General features: G+C 39.1%; 1 protein-coding gene across 3 annotated transcripts; it reads left to right on the top strand.

Annotated features, from left to right (window-relative positions):
* The first annotated feature begins 6,830 nt into the window (after positions 1-6,830).
* On the top strand, positions 6,831-24,893 carry LOC131255559 (potassium transporter 23). Of its 3 annotated transcripts, XM_058256303.1 has the most exons (9): positions 6,833-7,289; positions 13,039-13,267; positions 13,936-14,184; positions 18,940-18,990; positions 19,911-20,171; positions 21,793-21,845; positions 21,965-22,079; positions 22,601-22,855; positions 23,249-24,893. In XM_058256303.1, exons 1-9 carry the CDS (start codon positions 7,035-7,037, stop codon positions 24,292-24,294), a joined length of 2,514 nt encoding a protein of 837 aa, XP_058112286.1. In that variant the 5' UTR covers positions 6,833-7,034; the 3' UTR covers positions 24,295-24,893. The 3 variants fall into 3 exon arrangements, with proteins under 3 accessions (XP_058112287.1, XP_058112286.1, XP_058112288.1); XM_058256304.1 differs by lacking the exon at positions 22,601-22,855 and having other exon boundaries at positions 6,831-7,289; XM_058256305.1 differs by lacking the exon at positions 13,039-13,267 and having other exon boundaries at positions 7,173-7,289.
* Positions 24,894-25,477: the final 584 nt, after the last annotated feature.

The following is a 25,477-nucleotide window of genomic DNA, read 5'->3' as shown; positions in this document are numbered from 1 at the left end:
TGGACTTGCAGTATTTCCACTTACTCTGATATTGTATGATTCATACTAGTAATTCTGATATTGTATGATTAAGGTATTGTATTGAATACTTGACACTTATCTTGTGCACACACTTATACCACCCTCTAAGCTTTCTATAAGCTTGTGCACGATAAATGCGTGCAGGTGATGATAGGACGTAGTCGAGCTGGGGCAGAAGTGTGCGGCAGAGCTTCTGGAGATTTTATTATATGCATATATTTCCTTTTCAGTATTGTATTTAAATGATTATATTAGTGGATATGTGGTGATGGTGTTCTTCTTATGATTTGGGTATACTTGTGGTTATGCTTCTTATGAAACAAATTCATGTTGAAAATTCTCTTTGTAGGATCCTAAGATCGGAATCTGGCGTATGAGCGCTTGGAGCCGAGAATGGGGTACTACGGATGCTGTTGGCACTGGATTTGGTGATCAGAAATTTTGTGAGCCCAATTTCTGAGTTTGGGGCATGATAACCTATCAGGAGAGATTTATCAAAGGATCGTAAATTAATGTTAAGAGACAAATATGACTCAAATGTTGCATTTACACTTATTACGGATGAGGGAGACCCATCTACTTTTCAAGAGGCTCTTGATAATGTAAATGCAGATAAGTAAATGACATCAATGATGGATTCTTTGTACAAGAATGAAATGTGAGAGTTGGTGGGGCTTCCCATTAGACGAAAAGCAATCAGATGCAAGTAGATTTATTGGAAGAAACAAGATAGATACAAGGCTAGATTGGTAGTTAAAGTTTATGCACAGAATGAGAGTATTGACTTCAGCGAGATTTTCACAACTATAGCCAAGCATGTATCTATCAGATTTGTATTGGTGTTGGTGCAAGTTGCCTAATGCAATTTTGAACTAGAACGGTTGGATGTAAAGACTGTTTTCATACATAAAGAATTGAAAGAGCATATTTACATGAAGCAATTAGAAGGGTTCGAAATACAAGGGTCAGAGAATAAGGTTTGCAGGTTGAGAAGTCGTTATATAGCCTCAAACAATTGCCCAGGCAGAATTACCAAAAGTTTAATTATTTCATTATGAGTCATCGGTTTACTAGAAATGAATTCGACCATTGTGTTTACTTTAGAGTACTAAGTGATGGGCAATTCATTATCCTAGTATTGTATGTTGATAATATATTTATCTCCAACCATTCCATGTCTAAGATGAACATATTGAAGGCTCAGTTATCCAGGACATTCAAATGAAAGTTCTCGGGGCTGGAAAGAAGATTCTTGGCATTGAAATACACAAGAACATGGAAAGGAGCAGGCTATGGTTGTCTTAGGATAAATATCTTAAGAATGTCCTACTCAAGTTTGGGATAGATAAGGTAAAATCAGTTAGTACTCCTTATACTGCTTACTTTCATCTATATTTAGAATAATATCCTAGTATAAATGAAGAAAAGTATATATGTCTCATGTGCCTTTCTTAAGTGTTGTGAGCAGATATGTGTCTAACCCTAATAAGCAACGCTAGGAGGCGGTGAAATGATTACTTCGTTACATAAGGGGTATGATTGACTACGTCTTAACATTTGAGAAATTTAGGAAGAACTGGTAGGCTATGTGGATACTGATTATGTTGGAAACATAGATAGTAGAAAGTCCACTTCCAATTACTCATTTGTATTAGCGGGTAGAGCGATCAATTGGATGTCAAAGCTTTAGTTTGTGATTTCTCTTTTCACAACAAAAGGTAAGTATATGGTAGTGGCGAAGGCATTCAAGGAAACTATCTGGTTGAGGGGAATGATGAATGAGTTGGGGTTTCAGCAGGAAGTTATGCTTGTACATTGTAATAGTAAAAGTGCAATCAATTTGACAAAGAATTCTATGTGCCATTCTAAAACTAAGCACATTGATATTCGTCATCATTTTATCCGATAAATGCTAGAGAAAGGGGGTGTTACTTTTGAAAAGATCTATATGAGCGTAAATATATCCGATATACTTACGAAAGTTATTCTTATAGAGAAGTTCAGATTTTGCTCGACTTCTCTAGGCTTAGAAAAGATTTGAATGAAGATGAAGTATGCATGAAAATGCTATGATGTTACTATGATGGAGACATTTAGAGATGGAGGATGCAGCTTGGAGCATGATGACTAAAGCCACATGGTTGTTCAATACTATCGAACACTAGCCCGATTCCATCGAGAAACTCTTAGAAATTCAAGTTTACTCGTTGGATAGTTTTTTGGTTCTATTCAATTCTATTGAAGGAGGCTTCGATCCTATCAATAGGCCATCGATGGTTGTCAATGCTATTGATAATTTGCACAATTATTGCATAAGTGCACGGTTTTGTTTCTAATTCTGGATCCGAGTTATATAAACAAGTGTAATGCGGGATTAAGGGTAATGGGAAACTTGTTCTAGGGAGAGGTAGGGTGTAGAGAAAGGAGATCTAGGGTTTTCTACTTTAATGTTTGCATGTAAGTTGATTCCATCTTTTGTAATTTCATTTTCATAGTGGATTGCTTATCTCTTTTTGTCGTGGTTTTTTCCCGTAAGGTTTTTTTTTTTTTTTTTCCATGCAAATTGTAGTCTTCTCTGTGCATGCTTGATTATTTATTTATTTATTTATTTATATATATATAATCTTTGTGCTTGTTTGATTCACGTCTAGGTGACGCTTTCACAAAAAAAAAAAAAAAAACCATCCTTGGCCTACTGGGATATTTATACTACGTACCCGTTCATATATCCCATCCTAATGAAATGAAAACATAAATATCAGTTGATCCAAAACTTCCATGGCCCTCGATTTTTTTCAATGGTGAGCGTCCAATCCCTACCATCTCATGTGGTGTGGATCACTTGACTTTTGAATTTGCTTAATTTTTGGACCCCACTCTAACACGAGGTGGTGCAGGAGATGTACCTAATGAATGTAACACATATATCATGGTGGGCTTGGTAGAGCTGCTCATTGGGTACGAATTAGGTGAGTCCTAGGTAATAACTTAGTGAGTAAGGCACTAATTGGAGCCCACCTTGGTGTATTTGTTGTATTTCCACTCTATTTGCAAATTTTTTCTAGCTCATTTTAGAGCATGGTCCCAAAAAATGAAGTAGATGCAAATTTCAAGTGGACCATACCACAGTTAGCGATGGCGGTTGGTCATTAAAAACTTCTTGCTTGACCACAAAAGATTTGGATGGAATTTGTGTTTTTCCTTCATCAGGTCTTATTGTCCTTGTTAATGGGTTGGATGGAAAATAAACATTATGGTGGGCCCTAGGAATTTCCTTTTTTAAAAAATTAGGCATTCAACAACCACTACTTCCTGTGACGTGGTCCACCTGAGATTTGAATTTACTTCATTTTTAGCCATGCCCCAAATGAATGGTCTATGTGGATATAATACATACATTGAGGTGGGCCTTTAGAAAAGATCAGATCTAGAATTGTACATGAGCCAAGCCAAATTGAGTTTGACCCAAGTTTGGTTTGGCTTGTTTATGTGATACCCCTATCTGAACTTTACCCGAGTAGAGTTTTGAGCCTATGCCTACTGTTTGAGCTTGGTTTGGTATAGGTTATACAAGCTTAAATTTGGTTTGGTTTGTTCCAAATATTTGAGCTGAGCTGAACTTAAATTTGGTTTGGTTTGTTCCAAATATCTGAGCCGAGCTGAACTTATATATATATATATATATAACCCATGAACATATAATTTACGCGCTGAATCAAGCTAAGCTGGCTGCCTACTTTGAGGTTGGATTGTTTTTTTTAAACGAGTTTGACTTCGAGGCTTGGTTTGGCTTAAACTTCCATTCAAACCAATTCAAGCTGAGCCTTTTCAAATCAATCTGAGCCGAGCTTTCGAGCTGCTTTGGTGGTGTCCAGCTCTAGTCAGGTCCAACCTTATCTGTACCCCATTAGTGGAACCCCTTAGAAGGGGGCGTGCAGATTTGGTGACGCTGGGGTAACGGCTCAGTGGGTGAGGCCCTGGCTGTGGTGCTGGACCACATGACAAGAGAACGTTAATGATGGAACACTCATCATGAAAAACTCCCTAAGGTCGTTATAATGAAGGCATTGTAATGTTTATTTCGCCATCCAACATGTTGGTAAGGTTGCACATGGATCCTTACTCTTGCTTGGGTGGTAGACTCTTTAAGAGTTTCAACAACCGGCAAGGGTTCATGTATCCATAGGTGGTGAAATCCCACTGGCGTGAGTGTGTGTAAAAAAAAAAAGAGGAAAAAAAGGTTGCACATACCTTAACCAACGAAAACAAAATAGCAGCAGCCTAGATTGAAATTCTTTTGGGACACCAGGAGGTTTATAACTGCTGGAATCCAATCACTACTGTGGTCCAGCTGAGTTTTGGATCTGCCTCACCTAAGATAGTGCAACCATTACCATAGGGCTCACCTTAATGTATGTATTTCATATTCACTTTATTTATTTTTTTCAGATTATTTTACAGCATCGCAAAAAAAAATGAAGCAGATGGAACTCTCTAGCGAACCATACCATAGGAAATAGTAGCTACGTTCTATTAATGGACTACAAAAGTTTTGTATGAAGCTGATATTGGAATTTTTTTCCATTTATCCAGGTTTGTGTGACCTTATCATCAGGTTGGAGAGCAAATAAACATTAATGAAACATCAAGATAGGCTTAGGAAGTTCTTAATGTTAAGATACTCAATTACCTCTATTTCTTATAGTATGGTCCACTTGAGATTTGGATCTTCTTCATTAAAAACGGGTGGATCGCTTGGATATTGAATAAGTACATCAAGGTGGGCCCCACCGTAAGGGCCGCACTGTCTTGGGTGAAGTGGATTGGCTAGTGTACCACACAGCAGCTACCTATCTGCTGTAGGTACGTGTCTTGGGAGGACGAGGTTGTACTAACGGTTCAAAGGAGATCAAGTTACATGGGTCCACAGTAATGTATTTATTATATCTATACTATTCATATATTTCTAGAGATTATTTTAGAGCATTATTCAAAAAATGAATCATATCCAAAGATCATCTGGATCACACCAAAAATAGCAGCAAAGATAATGATTTTCACCGTTAAACAATTCGTAGGGCCTACCATAATGTTTATTTTCCATCCAATCTGTTCATAAGGTCTAAAAAACCTTAATGAAGAGGAAAAACAAATTTCATATTGATCCAAAACTTCCATGACCCCAAAAAGAATTTCAATGGTAGAAGTTCAATCCCCTACTGCTTTTTGTATCGTGGTCCACTTGATAATTAGATCTGTCTTCTTTTTCTGCTCAAGCCTTAAGACTAGCTGGCCAAATGAATGGACAGTTGGGATATAACACATACCTCATAATCAGACCCACAGAACTTACTAACGTCAATACACCAGCTATATACACTAGCCAATCCGCTTCCGGTCCACTTGAGATTTGGATCTTCTTCATTAAAAATGGGTGGATGGCTTGGATATAGAATAAGTACATCAAGGCGGGTCCAACGGTAAGGGCACACTGTCTTGGGTGATGCCGCACCTAATCCACCAGCATTTTTAGACCATGCTCTATAATTATGGATATACAGCACATGGCGCTCGGGCGCAGTAGTGCCTCACCCACCTTTGGTGAATCCGGGAATCCATCGATCCTTGACTGTGGAGCTACTATGATGTATGTACCTTAAATCCACACCATCCCTTTGTTTTGACAGTTCACTTCAGTACTTCACCCTAAAAGTGAAAGTGAAACAGATCCAAATCTCAGGTGGACCACACCATTAGAGACAGGGGTGATTGACCCTTAAAAACTACTTATGGGATGCAAAAGTTCTAGATAAAGCTGATAATTGTGTGGTCCCTTCATTGATGTCTTTGTTACCTTATCAGCAAGTTGGATGAAGTTTCTAGTGGTAGGTATTGAATCACCGATATTTCTTGTGGTCCACTTAAGATTTGTATCTGCATCATTTTTGGATGCCATAAAATGAGCTTTCAAAACGGATGGGCGGCGCGGATGTAATCTAAATATATCACGGTGGGCCCCACAATCAGGGATCCACCGAAGCCACGCCCTCTGTTACCGTTGCCTCGCCTACTCCGCCCCCGCGGAAGCGGATTGGCTGGTGTACCACACACCACCGACCTGGCTGATGTGTTAAGTTTTGTTGGTCCCATCATGAGGCATGAGCTATATCCAAACCGTCCGTCCATTTGGTGATCTCATATTAAAGATTGAACCAAAAAATAAGATAGATATAAAGATGAAGTGGACCACACTATAAAAAACAGTGGACGATTGAACATCTACCCTCAAATCACTTTTGGGGTCACAGAAATTTTGGATCAATATGATATTTTATTTCCTCTTCATCCATATCTGTGTGACCTTATGAACATATTGAATGGAAAATAAACTTTACGTTAGGCCCTACGAATGTTTAAACGGTGAGAATCATTGTCCCACTGCTATTTGTGGCGTGGTAAACTTGATCTTTGGATATAATTCATTTTTGGGGTTAAGATCTAAAATAATATTTACAAATGGATTAACAGTGTGGATATAATAAATAAATCATTTTGGGTCCCAAATAACTTTGATCTCGTTTGAACCGTTCGTGCAACTCGATGGTCGAAGAGCGTCGCACGACACGTACCCACACCAGCTAGGTTGGTGGTGTGTGGTACACCAGCCAATCCGCTTCCCCTAATTGGTAGCTGCGGGAAATTCGCATCCCCGTCTGAATGCACACGTCCCGATATTCCGAAGGAGTACACAATGCTGGGTGATCCCGACATTCACGTGCGTTTTCTATCTTTTTATCGTTTCTACTTCAACATCACCCGTTCCAGCGATTCGTCGTCATGCCTAGCTCCAGGAATCGCTCCCAATCACAGGCCGAGCAGAAGAAAATCACGCTCTGACTCGATTTTTCATCTGGCAGACGTGATTCTGCAGATGGGTTTTGTTGGATTTTCAGTTGCATGAACAGAAACCCGAAAAAGATCGGATCTTTTTGGGGCCCGTTTTGAGTGAGAGAATGGAGAAGAAGATGGAAGAAGGAGATGGGATTGAAGAGAGCAGCAGTGCTCGTTTCATTTCTGGCTCTGAATCGAGATGGGTTGATGGCAGTGAAGTAGATTCGGATTCCCAGACATGGTCTCTGTATGGAGAAGATGAGAGCAGAGAAGAGCAAGGGGGCTTGAGAAGGCGACTTTCGAAGAAGCCGAAGAGAGTAGATTCCTTTGATGTTGAAGCCATGGGTATAGCTGGTTCTCATACTCCCCATTCAAAGGTAGCTTAGCTCTCTCTCTCTCTCTCTCTCTCTCTCTCTCTCTCTCTCTCTCTCAAAATTGTTTATTTTTCTTTTTTCAATTTTAGTAGTAGTATGTCCTGTTACTGTTCTTTGGTTTCACTACTGAGAGAATGAGGTTCTGACAAGTGGGGCCCCTGGTTTTGTAATCCAGACCATTGGGCTGTTGGTTCCTGCCATTGATGGACCAAGCCCGAAAACACTCCCAGATTGGAAGGTCCCAACTACTAGTTGAATGGGAATTGTTGTTGTATTTCTCTTCTTAACTGTCTAGCTATAGGCTACAAATCTGAAGGTTAAGATTGTACTATGGAGGTTTTTTTTTTTTTTTTTGGGAGGGGAAGATAGGTCATCTACAGTGCGACACAGCAGGTCAATGGTCTGGATTACTGAAGGGTGGACCCCACTTGGAAGAGTTGACAAAGTTCATTATAGTGTGCGAAGTTGCAGGGCTTATATAATTTCTCTAAGAAGGGATGGCTTAGTAGCTTTACAATTTGGATCGTGAAGTAATTAAAAAAAAAAGAAGCATGGGTTTTGCAGTCACCATAGAAAAATCGAATTGAGTCTTGTTGCAATGGCTGATTTGTTATTGCGTTTTCCTGATTGAGTGGGTTGAAGTAATATGTGGTTCCTTTATTTACATATCATTCTTATTTGTAAGTAATTTTGGAGATGCATTCTTAGTTAAATGGTATTCGGAAATCTGTTTACGATGCAATTCTGGTTTTTTTTTTAATTATAATTCTTTTTATTTATTTATTTAATTTTTTCTTTTTGATTGCTGTGTTCGAGTTCTATACTTTTCTCACTTTGTTGTGATAATTCTAATAAGTTTGTTGTTATCTCAAAAAAAGAAAATAAAAATAAAAATTCCTATTATGCTTATTCGAAAGCATATCAGTTTGTTTGAATGCGCGGGTTTTTCATTTATTTTTCGGTAGAGAAGAGGAGGAATTGTATGATCCTTATCTAAGAATCAATTAGTATGCTTGAGGGTTGTACACATGATCTAGACCATTATTTGATTGGACCCATGATGGATAAAACTTGCCCCCAAAAAACTTATCGATTGGGATGAATCCGGTCCTTACTTTGTCACCTGTAATGGGAGTAGATAGAAAGAAAATACAGAAATGTTTGATGATGAAGTAGCTTGAAGCTTTCATGGCTAGGAGGGAGATTTTAGGGTAGTAGTCTATTCATGGTGGATTCTATCTTGTCAACGTCTTGATCATTGAAATATGGGTCGGTCCCACTGGTACAAACTGAAAACCCCATCAGATAATTGGGTCAAGGATCATATAATTCCTCTGTAAAAGGTGGGTGTTGTAGTTCTGAAATTGGGTCTTGTAAGTTGCAACCATAGTTATAAAAGACAAATTGAGTCTTGCAGTAACTGTAAAAAAATAATAATATTGGCACTTGCAGTAACTGGTGATTTTGTTAATGGGCTGAAGTAACCACAACCAGTGTAGCCTTTAATTTCAATTTCATTGCTTTCTAATGAATGGTGAATGGGTGGTCAGTGTTGAATAGTCTTTGGAGGTTGAGGATGCTATTCTCCTCCTCCTTGAGGCATTTTATGAATGTGTGAAGTAGTGTCGGAAGAGGTGGGAGGTTAAAAGTCTGGTAGAAAATGTTTGAAATTGTCACATGGGGTGTGTTTGTTCTATGTTAGTTATATGGATAAAATTGGTTATTCAACGATGATTATGGCGGGATTTTATGAAGGTTTGGATAAGAGGTAAGAGCCATGCTGCTACTCACCATGGAAAACCCAATTTCTTCAGATGTGTTATTCAATGCTCGCATTGAGTTCATGGCATCATTGTGAAAATTCTCTGCTGATGCACTTTCCTATTGCATGTGCTCTGTTGGCTATAGTTTCTTCTTAACCAGCTAGTTGTTGGGTGGCTAGGATTGTCGGGATTCATGTAGCCTCTTCCATCCATGATGGCGTCCATCGGACGAACAATCTGGATAATTGAAATAGTAGCCCACCTGTGCGGAATGCTCGGCCGAAATGGAAACACTGCTAATTTGGACCAAGAGGAGTCTATTTCCTCAGTCTGTGAAGGCATGGACTGTATCTGCTACTTCCATAAATATTTTTCTTTAGGGCATGTTTGGATAAAGGAAAAATAAAAATTATATTGTAATGATTTCTGCAAGCACTATCGAAACTTGGATTCTAATTTTATAGTTCTTTTTTTTTTTGGATAGAAAGTGGAAATAACATCTTCCTTTCTCAAGAATCACCTAGTTTTGTGTGCTAAAGAATTAAGGTATTCAATATTGGTAACGGTGGCCGTAACGGTCACTACCATTACCGATACGGGGGCGTAACAACCATTACGACTCCCCTAATGGTTGAAAATTTTCTTTTGCTCAAAAAATTCTGCAAAAATATCTAGAAAATCAAGAATACTGTAAATATTCTAAATATGTATTCATTTTTGTTTTGTTTCGAACATGTTTATGGTAGTGTTATGGTCCACCTTTGGTGAGAGTATTGTATCGGGTTGTCTAGTGAATTTGTGAACATGATTATGTCTCTGAAATTTACACATAACAATTAAGCACTAAAACTAGAAGTAAGAAAAATGCACTAATACTACTTTTTCAATTTTAAAAAAAGATGACCCTCAGAGCTTCTATTTGCTCAAATCACTTCAATTTATGGTTTTAATATTAAAAACTATAATAAAAGTGGTCGAAATCTGCCCGAGAGTTTTTGGAATGAGAAAAGTGAAAAAATGAGGAGAAAAATTGATTTAAATAGAAAAAAGTGGCCGTTTTTTTACCTTTACAGGAGTAACCATTGTTATGCCCCGTAACGGCCTTTACGGCCATCGAACGGCCGATATGGTCATAAAAAACTAACTTCCCTGTTTCACCCTCGTATCACGTAAAGGTTATGGTCATTACCTATATATATTGGCATTTATGGGTGTATCGTAATGGATATAGAACACGTTGCTAAGAATTCAAATTATGGAAAATAGTAATGATTGCTTTGTGTAATCCATCCTTTTCATTGCTATCCAAACAACAAAAATTTTCACATCAAAGGAACTCATATTCAATTATTTGGCATGGAATCCGTAGTCATCTAAACATGGCCTTAAGGGAACACGGAATAGAATGACGGGACTGCTAATGCGAGAGAAACTGATATTATGTATTGGAATAAACTTGGTTTTGATCGTATCTAGGAGGTAACAGAGAAGTTTTAGAGAAGTGTCAGAGGCATCAATTCCTACTTCATCAACATCACTCATTCTAAAACAACATAAAAACCCTCAAGGTGCAATTTCTTGCCAGTGAGATTCGACCATTGATAGCTAACCAGGCAGATATGGTTTATCATTTCTCTTAATGAGTAAAAACTAAAAACAGTGTATGGCGTCCTTTTTCCTGCTAACAACTTTCAGCAGCATCTCACTGGAAAGCTCCCTGATGGGTCTCAAGCCCAAGTCGTTGATTCTGAATTTAAAGACCAAAAGTAAAATAGGAGAATACTGTAATTTATTTACCTCTGTTTATTTGCACTGCTTTGCTACCGACCTTGCATCCATCAGCGGCAATGGTGAATTGAAAAACCTTCATTCCGAGTTTTCGATGATATGTTGATTCAGCATGACCCGAAAGCTGTTCTTCTATTTAATAATGAGGTGTTAATCAGTTAAATACCTGGAAATCTGAAACCCAACTTCTGACAATCACAATAGAGTACCAGAAAGCAGTCATTAAACAATGCTCCATGTGAAATTGAAAAGCTTCAAAATTCACAAGCAGGGACAGGGTAATAATCAGTTCATATGAGGACTGTTGAAGAGACTTTCAACAGTCTTCTAGGACATCACACTACTAGAAAAGAAAAAAGGATAGAAGAATCACTGTTCTTAAAGAACCCAATCGCTGGGAAGCAAATGCCTGAAATTCAACTAATATAGCATGTCTTTTATTTATTTATTTAAAAACATTCTTAAACCAATTAAACTACTGATGGGTTTACTTGCCAAGCAAGTTAAAAAGAGAAAGAAAACTAGCTATTGTTCTAGCACACACTTGTGAACAGTGAACTGATGAACAGTGCACTCACATGGGGTCCACAATTTGATCAGACTACCTGTATGGTCCACAGATTAAGCAGATCAACACTAAGGGCCGACAGAACTGCTCGGGCAGATTATTGGTTCTATTTTTATGATTGATTAGAACGTGGGGTCCACTCTTAGGCTCTTGGGGGCCCATTCGTGGGCTGCATCATGTGTTTCTGTGAGTCACCTCAATATTCTCTTACAACTACATGCAACCTATGGCATTGTATGAGGTTCTTGTATTTGTATTCATCTTTGATTAAGTTATATCGTGCATTGTATTTTGTGGGAGGTATAGTGCAATGCTTGGCCCAGAAGGTTATATGATACAATTCAGGTTTTGTCTTGCCGAATTGGGTGTGTGTGGCCTCCAATTCAGTGATCCAAACAGTTGGTATTATGGGCCCCACTGTGGATGGCCCATGCACCTAAAATCTCTCAGATTAGAGGAATCTTAACTCTTCATTCAGTGGTCAACAAATAGGCGATTTAGAGAGAAAAATACAGTAATGGTTAACTGTAAACCTAGAAGAAGGCCAAATATTATAGTGCTAGGATCTTCAAATCTGTTGGATTTCCGTTGCACAGGACATCCTTGGTGAGGCCTATCATATTGAAGGTTTGGATTATTGAAAAGCCTCAACAGTATTGTACAAACTGCATCCTGAATAACCAAGATGCATTTTTCTACCTGCAAATTGTTGCATACTTTTAGTCGTGGAGTGCATTCTTGTTATGAAACTTTAATGCAGTGGTTGCATGATGGAAGGGGGATGAGAAGATCTTTGTCTTCTTCCTCTATGATAATCCTTTTTGCCTTGAAAGGTTCCTCTATGATAACCCTTGAATCCAGAAGGTAAAAAAAAAAAAACTTCTAAGAAAGAGAATAAAATTGATAATAATGGATTAAATTTATTTACAATGCCCTTAATAGGACTTATATAAGCCCTATGTTTGTAACTTACCGAAAATGTTAATCTTTCTAAAAATAGTTAACACATCTATAACTGATTCAAACTCTCTCAAATGACTCAAAGTAGGATTTTAAGACATTACAGGACTTTCAAACCCCTAAATAACTAAAAAATAGCAAAATCAGTAACTTACTAAAAATAGTAAATTTTAACTTTAAATTCAAATTTGACTGCTAAAACGATTGGATTTTGCTAAACCGTTCTAGGGCCAATGACACTTAATATGCACGATTTCAATTTCCAGTCACAACGTTATCGCCATTGGAAGCTAAAGTGCATGTTGGCCCCTGTCGGCATAATTTCTTTTGATCCTGGCCCTCTATTAAGATGTCCATGAGTTTTGGTACATCAAACTTTGTCACATTCTTAGGCCTTCTACTTTAATCTTTTACATCAAATATTTTGTGTCATATGACTATTCGGAATGTTTGCTTTGGTTTAAATTCATGTCATGGCATGAGAACCAACAACCTATACTCTGTGATTAACTTTATAGTGTAAATGAACTTTCCCCTTTGTTGTCTGAAGCGTGCCTTCCATCTATTGTTGTTTATCTACATCTGCTTTGTTTGCTAAATTCTCAATTTCATTTCTTCACATATATGGGCAGTACTCTTTCTTTTTGTATAATCTTACATGCTTGTAACTCAGGATCTCTCTCTTTTGGGTACGGTTGCGCTGGCATTTCAAACTCTCGGTGTGGTCTACGGTGACATGGGTACAAGCCCACTCTATGTTTTTAATGATGTGTTCAGCAAGGTGCCGATAAAATCAGAAGTTGATATCTTGGGAGCTTTATCTTTAGTGATGTACACGATTGCTCTCCTTCCTTTTGCAAAATACGTTTTTGTAGTTCTGAAAGCTAATGATAATGGTGAAGGTATGGATTCATTGATCGGAAGATATCATTTTTCCCATAAATGGTTTCTATGCTGGTGTGGTAGTTATTTAAGTTCTTGTTTCATGTTGACTACTTTTTGGTGTATTTCTTGCTACCCTTTTAATCTGTATTTGTGGTTTTTATACATGGCTGTATTCAGTATGCATCAACTACCATTATTATATCATATTGACTAATTGATAATCTCGGAGAATGTTTCAGTCTTATCTGAACTGTCCAGCTGATAGGCCACCTAACGGATGGGCTAATAGTAAAGAGTTGCAGTCTCATCCGAACTACCATTATTATATCGTATCGATGAATTGATAATCTTGGAGAATGTTTCAGTCTTATCTGAACTGTCCAACTGATAGGCCACCTAATGGATGGGCTAATGGTAAAAAGTTGCAGCAATTTGCTGTTTCTAACAACTTGATCCATAAGCTTTTTCCTTAACTGTTAAACAAAATTTTTTCCATCCATCCAAAAGTGGTTGATGCATCGGAAAGTTCTGAATGTCTGATCAGCAGGGCTTTTTTTGCCATTGTTTATAAATAAGGTGGTCCACTAATTTAGATAATGGTATTCACTGCACTGGATCCTAAACTTTCTTATATTTATCAACCCAAACAAAAAGAGTGCCTGAAATATGGTTATTGCGACTGCAGGAGGCACCTTTGCCTTATATTCATTGATTTGCAGGTATGCAAAAGTCAATCTACTGCCAAATCAACAGCGTTCCGATGAACAAATCTCCAGTTTTCAGCTCAAGCTGCCCACACCTGAGTTGGAAAGGGCATTGAATATAAAAGAGTGTTTGGAAAGAAGATCTTCTTTAAAAACGCTTTTATTGCTTTTGGTTTTAATGGGTACTTCCATGATCATTGGGGACGGTATTTTGACTCCGGCAATGTCAGGTATTGAAAATTTTCCTTTTCTTGCATGTTAGCCAGTTGTTTATTCACCATCTTGAATCTCATTAATGCATCCTGATGGGGACATCACGTGCACATGCGCACTCATGCCCCCCCCCCCCCCCCCACGCACGTACTCCAGAAGGTGAGCCCCACCGTCGATCTGGATCGATGACGACGTCCAGGGAGGGCCTCCTAGTTAGAAGACGGAGTTTCGGTTCAAGAGAGTGGTCCCGATAGTCAAGAAAAGCCCATCATGGGATCTCATGATCGTGGTCCACTAGTCGGATTGATTTTATATTTTAGGTTTTGCTTATTTTATTTAGAATATCGTGAACGCTTTAGATTTCTTTGATTGATTTTTATTTTAGTTTACTTCATCGCCAAGTAATAGGTTGCACACATGGCGTGAGTTTTGGGGTATAGGGTTTTCCCTATAAATAGGTACCCCTTGTAGTTCTTTTGATCCATTGAAGAGTAATAAAAATTCTGCGTTTTCATACTCTCTGAGTTGTGAAGCCTAATTGGGTGCGAAGCCCTCCCTTCATCGAATGGTTAACTACCGCGGTGCGAAGCTACATTTATCCCGATTCGCCCCCATTCATCGTCATCTCTACTACCCATCTTTTACCATCCCTTCTTCTCATCTCACCCTATCATCTACACTTCGAATCAATCATCTATTGTAGCAATTCTCCTCCTCACATCAGAATTTCAGAATCTGGTCCTACAGGAGGGCTGAAATTTCGGCAGAGCACCATACACAAACCGTACATCGGATTGAGCTGAGATTTGGGGGTTTTGGAGTCCATCCATGGCCGACCAGGGCCAAGGTGGCTTTTTCCGGAATAGTGGGCCCCACACACCTGCGGCCGGGATCACACGCACATGCGTCTGGGTCATTGTTATTGTCCATGCGCGTGGTACTTCTCTGGTTTGTCTCTCTCCTTTCTTTCACTCCGCTTTCACCCAAAATTCCTAAAGCTAACCCTAAATTACTCAAATCTCCAATTTTATGCCCCTTTTCTTACCCTAGGGTTCCCCGAATTGGAATTTCTGAATCCCTTGGATTAGGGACTGATTACTATGTATGTGTGGATGATTATTTTTTATCTTTGAGTATCATTTGGTTCATAATTTTTATTGATCCAGCCCTATCATGTGTAGGCCTGGACTCGCATGGATTCCCCTTAATTGAATGTTTGGACTTTCATGTGGGATATGGAATTTGTGTAATTGTTTTTGAACTAACGTGATCTTAAGCCTGAAATCTCACATATCATATTTAATTTTCATGTCCTGCATCAAATTTGGTATCAAAGCCTAGGGTTCTTGTAGGGGAATTCATTACATGTTTAAGGTTTGGTTGTTTATGTCCATTACGCATCAATTCTCATCATATATGGCTGTTTAGAGGTCCATAAACCCTGATATAAGCTGCTGAAATTTTCTGTTATCCCCTTATTTGAACTATTTTAGAACTTAGTTTTCTATTTCTAGGTTTAGAAACTTTCCTTTTCTGTTTTTTTAGAAACTAATTTTTTAAAAACTTTCTTAATCTATTTTTAGAAACTAATTTCCTTTCCTTTTTCTTTTTTAGAAACTAGTTTACTTTCCTTCTTCTTTTTTAGAAACTAATTTACTTTCTATTTTTAGAAACTTTCGTTTTTCTTTTTCTTTAGAAACTAAGTTGTTTTTTTTAGAAACTTTTTTAATTTGTTTTTTTTTTATAGAAGCTTTCCTAATTTGTTTCTTTAAAAACTTTCCTAATTTTTTTTTAGAAACTTTCTTTTTTCGTTTTTAGAAACTAGGTTGCTTTTCTTTAGAAACTTTCCTAATTTGTTTTTTTGTTTTGTTTTGTTTTTTGTTTTTTTAAGAAACTTTCCTAACTTGTTTAAAAAACTTTCCTTTTTCGTTTTTAGAAACTAGGTTGTTTCTTTAAAAAAAAATCTTATATTTTAACAATTATATTGCTGAATTTTGGTTGGCACCCTACACTAAACATAGAACAATTACAAGAGTCACTAAACAAGTTGTCCCAGAAGTTGGAGTTTTTGATTAAGCGCTTGAAAATGGACCAATGCTTTGAACAACTTGATGTACGCATTACTTGACTAAAGACCATCGCCAGGACAAGCCCCACCATTGGTGTAGATGTCCAATCTCAGGCAGGTGGCCTGGAGGATAGACCAATGAATGGAGTTGGCCAAAGAATCAATTATGGGTGTGCACTTGTGCACCCACCCCATGAGAGACATCAAGACTACCATTTTGAGGGGTATAACATGTGCGGCCTTGTGGCTGGAGAGAGTGCACCAGAGGCTAGTGTACAGTTACCCACTGAGGCCATTCTGGTAATGAATGAGTTACGTGATGTCTTTCCTAATGATCTATTGGATGAGTCTCCCCTTAAGAGGGATATAGAGCACACCAGAACATGGGATACCGTAATATCTACAGCCGAGTTTACGTTGAATAGTTCTGTCGATAGGTCCACAGGTCTAAGTCTTCGTGAAGTCGTTACTGGTTATAAACCTAGGAAACCTATTGATCTTGTCCCTATGTCACTGTCCCATAGGTTGTCAGATTCTGTAGAGTCTTTGGCGCATCACATTCATTCATAGCATCAAGAAATCAGGCAGAAGATCATGACTAGTAATGAACATTGCACATTTTCTATAGACCAGCATCAACGTTTCAAAGGATTCAATGTTGGGGACTCCATGATGGTTCGTATCAGCCCCGAGCGGTACCTTCCGAAGGCCGTGTAACTCATAAGTTACACGAGCGTAGCGCTGGACCCTTCAAAATTATAAAACGAAACGATCTCAATGTGTATGAGGTAGATCTTCCACCTTCTATAGGAATTAGTTTCACATCCGATGTAGAGGATTTAGTTACTTTTCAGGAGACCACTGATACTTTGTCCGGCCCTTCGCCCACCTATCCTGATTTTCCATATTTATTCCTTGAACCATGGCCCATTTCCGACCCATTTTTCCAGCCTCTACCTTCCATACCTACTCTTCCTGACCTTTTTTTTTCCAGCCTCTGCCTCTCATACCTACCCTTCCTGACCCATTTTTCCAGCCTCTACGTCCCATACCTACCCATCCTGACCCATTTTCCCAGCCTCTACCTCTCATACCTACCCTTTCCAACCCATTTACCCATCCTCTACGTCCCATACCGACCCGTCCTGATCCATTTTTTCAGCCTCAACCTCCCATACCTAACCGTTCCGACCCATCTTCCCAGCCTCTACCTCCCATACCTAACCTTCACACACCCAAAAAGGAAATAGAGAATATCCTGGACCATCAGATAGTTTCAACGTTGGACGGCGGGTTTCAGAAGTACGTGGTTAAATGGAAGTCACGCCCAGCTTCAGACAGCACGTGACTCACTGAGGAGGAGCTTCAGAGACTTGATCCTAACATCTTAGAGCAGTTCAGGAGTTTTATTTCGCCAGTGGCAAAATCTTTGCAGCCGGGGAGAATTGATGGGGACATCAAGCGCGCTCACCCCCCCTCCTCATGCACGTACGCCAGAAGGAGGGCCCCACCGTCGATCTGGATCGATGACGACGTCTAGGGAGGGCCTCCTAGTTAGAAGACGGAGTTCCGGTTCAAGAGAGTGGGCCTGATAGCCAAGAAAAGCTCATTATAGGATCTCATGATCGTGGCCCACTAGTCGGATTGATTTCATATTTTAAGTTTTGCTTATTTATGCTATTTAGAATATTGTGAACGCTTTAGATTTCTTTGATTGGTTTTTATTTTAGTTTACTTCATCGCCAAGTAATAGGTTGCACACATGGCGCGAGTTTTGGGTTATAAGGTTTTCCCTATAAATAGGTACTCCTTATAGTTCTTTTGATTCATTGAAGATTAATAAAAATTATGCGTTTTCCTACTCTTTGAGTTGTGAAGCCTAATTGGGTGCGAAGCCTTCCCTTCATCGAAGGGTTAACTACCATAGTGCGAAGTTACATTTAACCCGATTCGCCCCCATCCATTGCCATCTCTACTACCCATCTTCTACCATCCCTTTTTCTTATCTCACCCCATCATCTACACTTCGAATCAATCATCTATTGCAGCAATTCTCCTCCCCACATCAGAATTTCAGAATCTGGCCCTATCCTATAGGAGGGCTGAAACTTCGGTAGAGTACCACGCACAAACCGTATATCGGATCGAGTTGAGATTTGGGAATTTTGGAGTTCATCCCTTGCCGACCAGGGCCAAGGTGGCCTTTTTCTGAATAGTGGGCCTCACACACCCGCGGCCGGGATCACACGCACATGCGTCTGGGCCATTGTTGTTGTCCATGCGTGCGGTACTTCTCTAGTTCGTCTCTCTCCTCTCTTTCACTCCGCTTTCACCCAAAATCCTTAAACCTAACCCCAAATTACTCAAATCTCTAATTTTATGCTCGTTTTCTTACCCTAGGGTTCCCCGAATTGGAATTTCTGAATCCCTTGGATTAGGGACTGATTACTATGTATGTGTGGATGATTATTTCTTATCTTTGAGTATCATTTGGTTCATAATTTTTATTGATCCAGCCCTATCATGTGTAGGCTTGGACCCGCATAGATTCCCCTTAATTGAATGTTTGGACTTTCATGTGGGATATGGAATTTGTGTAATTGTTTCTGAACTAACGTGATCTTAAGCCTGAAATCTCGCATATCATATTTAATTTTCATGTCCTGCATCACATCCCATCATGATACCTTTTCTGTTGTTGTAGTAATGTCTGCAGTGAGTGGCTTGCAGGGCAAAATTCCGGGATTTAATACAGGTGTTTTACTTACTCTTTTGCTTTCTTTTTCTTGCATGTGTCATTTGTAGGTCTTTTCCTTAATGCAATCTGTGGCCTTTAGTTGGGCTGGAATGTACTACTCCAAACATGGCCAGGTTTGCTAACCTAGAATACTTGTGGGTCATCCAATCCATGCATCAGTTTGGCCATACCATATAGATTACCTGGCCAAAGTGCAACTCATCAGGTTAGCTATACATGTAAAAAGGCAGTGGACAGTTTAGAAGTTGTCAATGCTCCACATTCACCGTTCACCTGTGGCCCGCCTGATGAGATGTTTGGCCTGATTTTGGCCCGGGTTATCTAAATGGTTGGATTCATCCACATGATGCATGGCTCAGTTGGCCCTCGCAAATGCCAAGTTGTAAAGTGTGGGTGCGGCTGCACGTTGAGGTATGCACGATGGGCTTAAGGAAACTCAGGTTTGGGTATCTCTAAATAAGAGGTTTGCTTGAATACTTCTTGATGTATTGCATGCTATATGTCAGGACCTTAACCTTGGAATCCGGGTCATTTTGCAATGATCCAATCGTTTATATGACCAGCCTCCCTTTATACGGTGTAAAAACAACAAATAAAAGCCCTCAATTAGGCTATTTCAACCCTTCAATAATTTGACATTTTTGCTGTCAACATGAATGGTCACCATAACCTTTGTATAAGCAGTGGGTTGAAATATTCCATCTGAGAGTTTTATTTTTTTTGGGCATCCCACATCAAAGGGGAGCCCTATGAAATAAACGGTTTGTGTCATTAAAAAAGCCCAAATCCACTGGCTAGAGTCCCTACGTATCTTGTTGTAATACGTCAGGATGCATTCAAGCAAACCGCATCTCTATGATCAGCTTGTAATAACTTTGGAAGCAATGAATTTATTGATTTGAATCTTGTTGTTGCAGATGCTGTTGTACTTCTTTCGAGTGTTATTCTTGTGGCACTGTTCAGCATACAGAGGTTTGGGACCGGCAAAGTGGGTTTCATGTTTGCACCCGTATTGGCAATTTGGTTCTTCTCTATTGGATCGATTGGATTATACAACATGATTACGTATGATATCACCGTTCTAAGGGCATTTAATCCCTTTTATATCTATTTATTCTTCCAGAGGAATAGTAGAAAGGCATGGTCAGCTCTTGGAGGATGTGTTCTATGTATTACAGGTTGTCTCACCCTTACACACTCGAAAAATGCTTTCAATTTATTTCCTCAAAAATCTCTTTTCAAAGTTAATATTCTCGACATCAACGTTATAAATTTAAAAAATATTACTATGGCACATGCTTCACATAAGTTCTATGGCAAATATGTGTGGTGATCGGCATGGTTCCGAGTATATGTATAATTTCTGCCAATGCAGGTGCATCGTATCCATATCAGTTGGCATCAATACTTGAAATGGGGCTGAAATGGCCAACTTCCAAAATTCGTAGGTATGCTTGGCCCATATCGGTCGTTCAAAAAAAAAAAAAAACAATCATTTCAAAAAATAAATAAATTTGGCCCATAACAGTACTGATGCACCCGTGTACTGCTTTGCCACCATTTTTTCGATCTTTTATCATTTTCTTCACAAATTTATTTATTTATTTATTTTTTGTATTTTCATGTCAAGCATTAGTAGGAGCTCATTTTCGTCTAGTTCTAAGCCTATTTTGTGATGTAAAATGTTTAACATAATCCATATAAAAATTGACAATCAACCAAAGAATTTCTAATTCCCCTAAGCTTTAACACCATGTTTAGAGGTCAAAGCCTTGGAAACTTAATTTTAAGTAGGCCAAGCTGGCAGTGAGCACATTCTTACCAAAGAACGGTCAGATACACCATTAAGTATGTGTCAGAAAACACAGATAGATGATGGATTCTTGTGTTACCCATTCTTCCTTTAATTTTTTTTCCACAAATTTTGGTAAAAGACAGCATCAATACGTTATATATGCTCCTCCTCTTTTTGGTGCATGGCAGATGCACTCTTCAATGTTAACATTCATATCCTTGATGTGGTTGGTCATCATGTGGAAGGCTAGATAACTCAAACTTCTGATAATTGTGATTTCTGTGCAATGAGTTTGTACCTCTGCTCAGTTTTTAAACCAAGTATATCTTTTTTCAAGCCATTGATTGGATAGCTACAACATTCAAATGGTCACGCCTTTTGGTATAGAGCCCATCCAATTAGTTATCCACCATGTAATGTCCTCATCACTGGTATGCCACTTTTACAATAGAGCGGAGCTATGTTGAAATATCCTAAAGATCCCAGCATGGGGCACTTCCGTGAACAAATAAATTATTTATTTATTTCTTTGTTGAGGGTGATTCTTCAAAAGCAATCAGTTGGGCTTCTTTGGCAGTCAATTACCCGGAGAGACTTGGGAGATGGGTGGAGGAAATTAAGAGTTGAGTCAACATCCTTTTCTCATACTCACAATGAGGGAATTCTTTAGCAGATGAATTAGCGAAAAAGGGCTCCAATCTCCAAGTGTTAGTGCTTGGAGACTCTCCCCTTCTAGCATTTTGTATTAATAAAATTTCATTTCTACTCTTATTTTTAACAATAAATTTTTAATATTTTTTGAGAGATTTAAAGAATTATTAGCAATAAATAAAGTACAAAAGAAAACAACAAGACATAAAAAGAAGGAAATCGTAATGTATAATTTGGGAAAATAAAGAAAAGGGGAAAGAAGAGGAATTGTTTGGAGAGAGGGGGTGGCTGGGAACTGTGTAATAAAACAGGCTGAGTAGGGGAATTGAAGAAATTGTTATGTCCCATGGCAGGAGCTGAAGCGATGTTTGCTGATCTAGGCCATTTCTCTGTAATATCCATACAGGTAACTCACTTGCATTCTACTCTTTTCTTTCTGCCATTTTTTATTTGAACTATTTTGGCATTTGTCATTGGTCTAAACATTTCATCCTTCTTCTAGTTTTAACGTTCCTGTGTTCACAGATCGCCTTCACATGCGTGGTATTCCCATGCCTTCTTTTACAATACATGGGTCAGGCCGCATTTCTAATGAAAAATCCCGATAAAGCGGAAAGAGTATTCTACGATTCTTTACCAGGTGGTGATTTTTCTACAATTCTTATGATAATCTTTTACCTTTCATGGAATCCTTGTTGAAATGTTTACCGCACACACCATTGTTTGTACATGATTTAGTTTAAGAATGGCACACCTATAGATGGCCACATGTGCCAACCTGGGTTATGTGGCTGACATCTGAGCCATGCATTGGTTGGTCTCCACGGTAGACAATCTGAACCAAAACCCAAGCTAGTCAACTTATCAGGAGGGCCACTTGTAGAACAACATTGGATGGTTCTGAAAATTTTCTAGTAGTCCTTGTTCAACACTTGTGGGCCACATTATGTATTTAACACTTTGGATTTTGGGAAACATCATGTGTATGGTGGGCCCCACCTGATGCATGATTGATTTTTTGATACCTTTCATCAAAGGTGTATTTCCAATGAACAAGACTCAGCTATAATCATATTCAGACAAATTTTTTTTTTTCTCTCTCAAGAATGGCATGCATTTTAATCTTTTTAACCCGTTTGATGTTCTAATGTTGGTGAGCAGGTGTCCTGTTTTGGCCAGTCTTTGTGATAGCAACACTTGCTGCCATGATTGCTAGTCAGGCCATGATATCGGCAACCTTTTCGTGCATCAAACAGTCCATGGCTCTTGGTTGCTTCCCGAGGCTGAAGATAGTTCACACATCCAGGAGATTCATGGGTCAGATCTACATTCCCGTGATAAACTGGTTCCTAATGATCATGTGCATAGTTGTGGTTGCTTCTTTCAGAAGCACCACTGACATAGCCAATGCATACGGTAAGTCCCAGACTCAAAATACCACATTGAAGTCTTCTACTACTTGTTGGTTGGGCCACACATGTACAAACAGATGGGTGGTTAAAAAGATAACCTGCAGTCCACATTTCACATACACGTTTGGTTCACCTGGTTAGTGGACCGGCCGAACTTCTGGGCTTGGGCACATTAGCGATGGGGCCCATGTGAACAACAGCTCAAATCTCGTACAAGTTTTGCCACCGTGGCACGTGTGGGGTGCTTGCAGACGTGCATCTGCGAGTAGCTTCTTTGTTCTTCTAATACATGCCCGAACTCTTTTTCCACGGTTTTCTTTAGACATTAACTTTTTGAAAGGAAAGAACGGAGACCTACGGATGTGAGTCAGAACTAATGAAATTGTTGTTCTTGCAGGCATTGCAGAGGTTGGTGTGATGTTGGTGAGCACGACATTAGTAACCCTTGTAATGCTTCTTATATGGCAGACAAATCTGTTTCTGGCTCTATGTTTTCCTGCCATATTTGGGACAATAGAGCTCATCTACTTATCTGCAGTCCTGACAAAGATCATGGAAGGTGGTTGGCTACCACTTGTTTTTGCTTGTTGTTTCCTATGCATAATGTACACGTGGAACTATGGAAGTGTATTGAAATATCGGAGTGAGATGAGAGAGAAGATCTCTATGGATTTCATGCTCGAGCTTGGATCCACGCTTGGGACTGTTAGAGTCCCGGGGATTGGGTTATTATACAATGAACTGGTCCAAGGCATCCCCTCAATTTTTGGGCAGTTTCTACTCGGCCTTCCAGCGATCCATTCGACGATTGTGTTTGTCTGCATTAAGTACGTCCCAGTTCCAGTGGTCCCACAAGAGGAGAGGTTTTTGTTTAGAAGGGTTTGCCCAAAAGACTACCATATGTTTCGCTGCATTGCTCGTTATGGATACAAAGATGTGAGGAAGGAAGACCATCACTCGTTTGAGAAGCTTTTGGTGGAGAGCCTTGAAAAGTTTTTGAGAAGGGAAGCTCAAGATCTCGCACTGGAGAGCAGCGTGATGGAGATGGAATTTGATAATGAGTCAGTGAGGTCTAGGGACTCAGGGGTCCCAGGTACTGTCGGGGAGCTTCAGATTCCATTGCTTTCAGATCGAAGAAATGTAGAGTTGTGCACTTCTACTTTGGAAGAAGGTGCGTCCATGTTGCCATCAAGTATTATGTCATCTGATGAAGACCCGAGCTTGGAGTATGAGCTCTCCGCCCTTCGAGAAGCCATGGAATCGGGATTTACATATCTGCTTGCGCATGGGGATGTGAGGGCGAAGAAGGAATCTTGGTTCATCAAGAAGCTGGCTATAAACTACTTCTACGCATTCTTGAGGAGGAATTGCAGAGCAGGTGCTGCAAATATGAGTGTGCCCCATGTGAATATCATGCAAGTTGGAATGACGTATACGGTTTGATAAAACGATCTCCGGTAAATGGCTTATTGATGTATATGATCCTCAATCCAAAGATATGCACAATATACTCTGCTCTTCAATCTCTAAAAGTGGGGCCTATGGTTCAATTATCTAGTTTGTTGGTATAATGTGAAATAACCAACTGTAGATGGACCACGATCCCGATATCTCCAGATAGGAAGATCCTAGCCACTAATTTTGGGCTTTTATCAGTTGAATGTGGACCAATGCTGCATCTCTTCTTGACCATTTATTTGCTAGCCAAAACATAGAAGTTTAGGATTGTACTTTCAAGGACAGTTTGTGGATGGTCCTTATCCAAAGTGGGACCAACAAAACAATGATTTAGATCATGGAGCTACTGTTCCACTTGTGCAAACTGGAAAACCGAGCATATTGTGCATAATCTTTGGTTAGGGATCATATAATTCCTTGTTTTTTTTTTTTGGAAGGATTCATCTGTTACAGTTATAAAATAACAGAAAATAGGAAATTTGTGGGAAGCTTTAGGAAGGAACTAGCTGTTTTTGTTTTGTTAGCTTGATGATGTTGTTGTATTGTATGAGTAGATTGGAAATTTCCATAGTCTTGTTTAATCATCTTTGTGATTTTCGTTAGTTAAGTGCATGGTCTGTTATGCTGATCTTGTTCATAAGAAATGTAGGTCCGTGTCTTACTGGTGCTTGCAAGCTTATAGATTAATACAAAACACACAGGGTTTTTATGTAAAAATTGATATAATGATTTGTTATAGTTAATGTGCTTCATGATTTAGGCATATGTAAGTTCGAGGGCTGACCCTAGGGGCCTTGTTGGTTGAGAGCGAAGTTTCATTCTAGATAAGACTGTTTGGTTCATGCTGCTGTGGATAGGCTATTTAGGTAATGCCGGCTGGGAGTAGTTAGGCTATTTGGGTCATGCTGGCTTGGAGTAGTTATTCTTGTCGGTTGTCAAACACCCTGGAACATATAATAAAGATGAATTGTTCCACACTTGCAAGTGGAAGATTAAGATGGATAGTGGCACATATGCATGTAGACCCATGTGGCATGTGTAGAGTATCAGAAGGCTGGTGGTTGTCATGTGGAACATTTGGCACATGCGATGTATGGGTATAGAACTTGCATGTGTATAGAACTTGCATGCACTGAACTAGAAATGCGCTTTCTTTATTTCACTGTAT

The sequence above is a fragment of the Magnolia sinica genome, chromosome 9 (genome assembly GCF_029962835.1).
Source record: "Magnolia sinica isolate HGM2019 chromosome 9, MsV1, whole genome shotgun sequence".
Taxonomy (NCBI): Eukaryota; Viridiplantae; Streptophyta; class Magnoliopsida; order Magnoliales; family Magnoliaceae; genus Magnolia; species Magnolia sinica.
The sequence above is the reverse complement of the archived record's forward strand: the minus strand, read 5'-3'. Positions and strand labels throughout refer to the sequence as shown.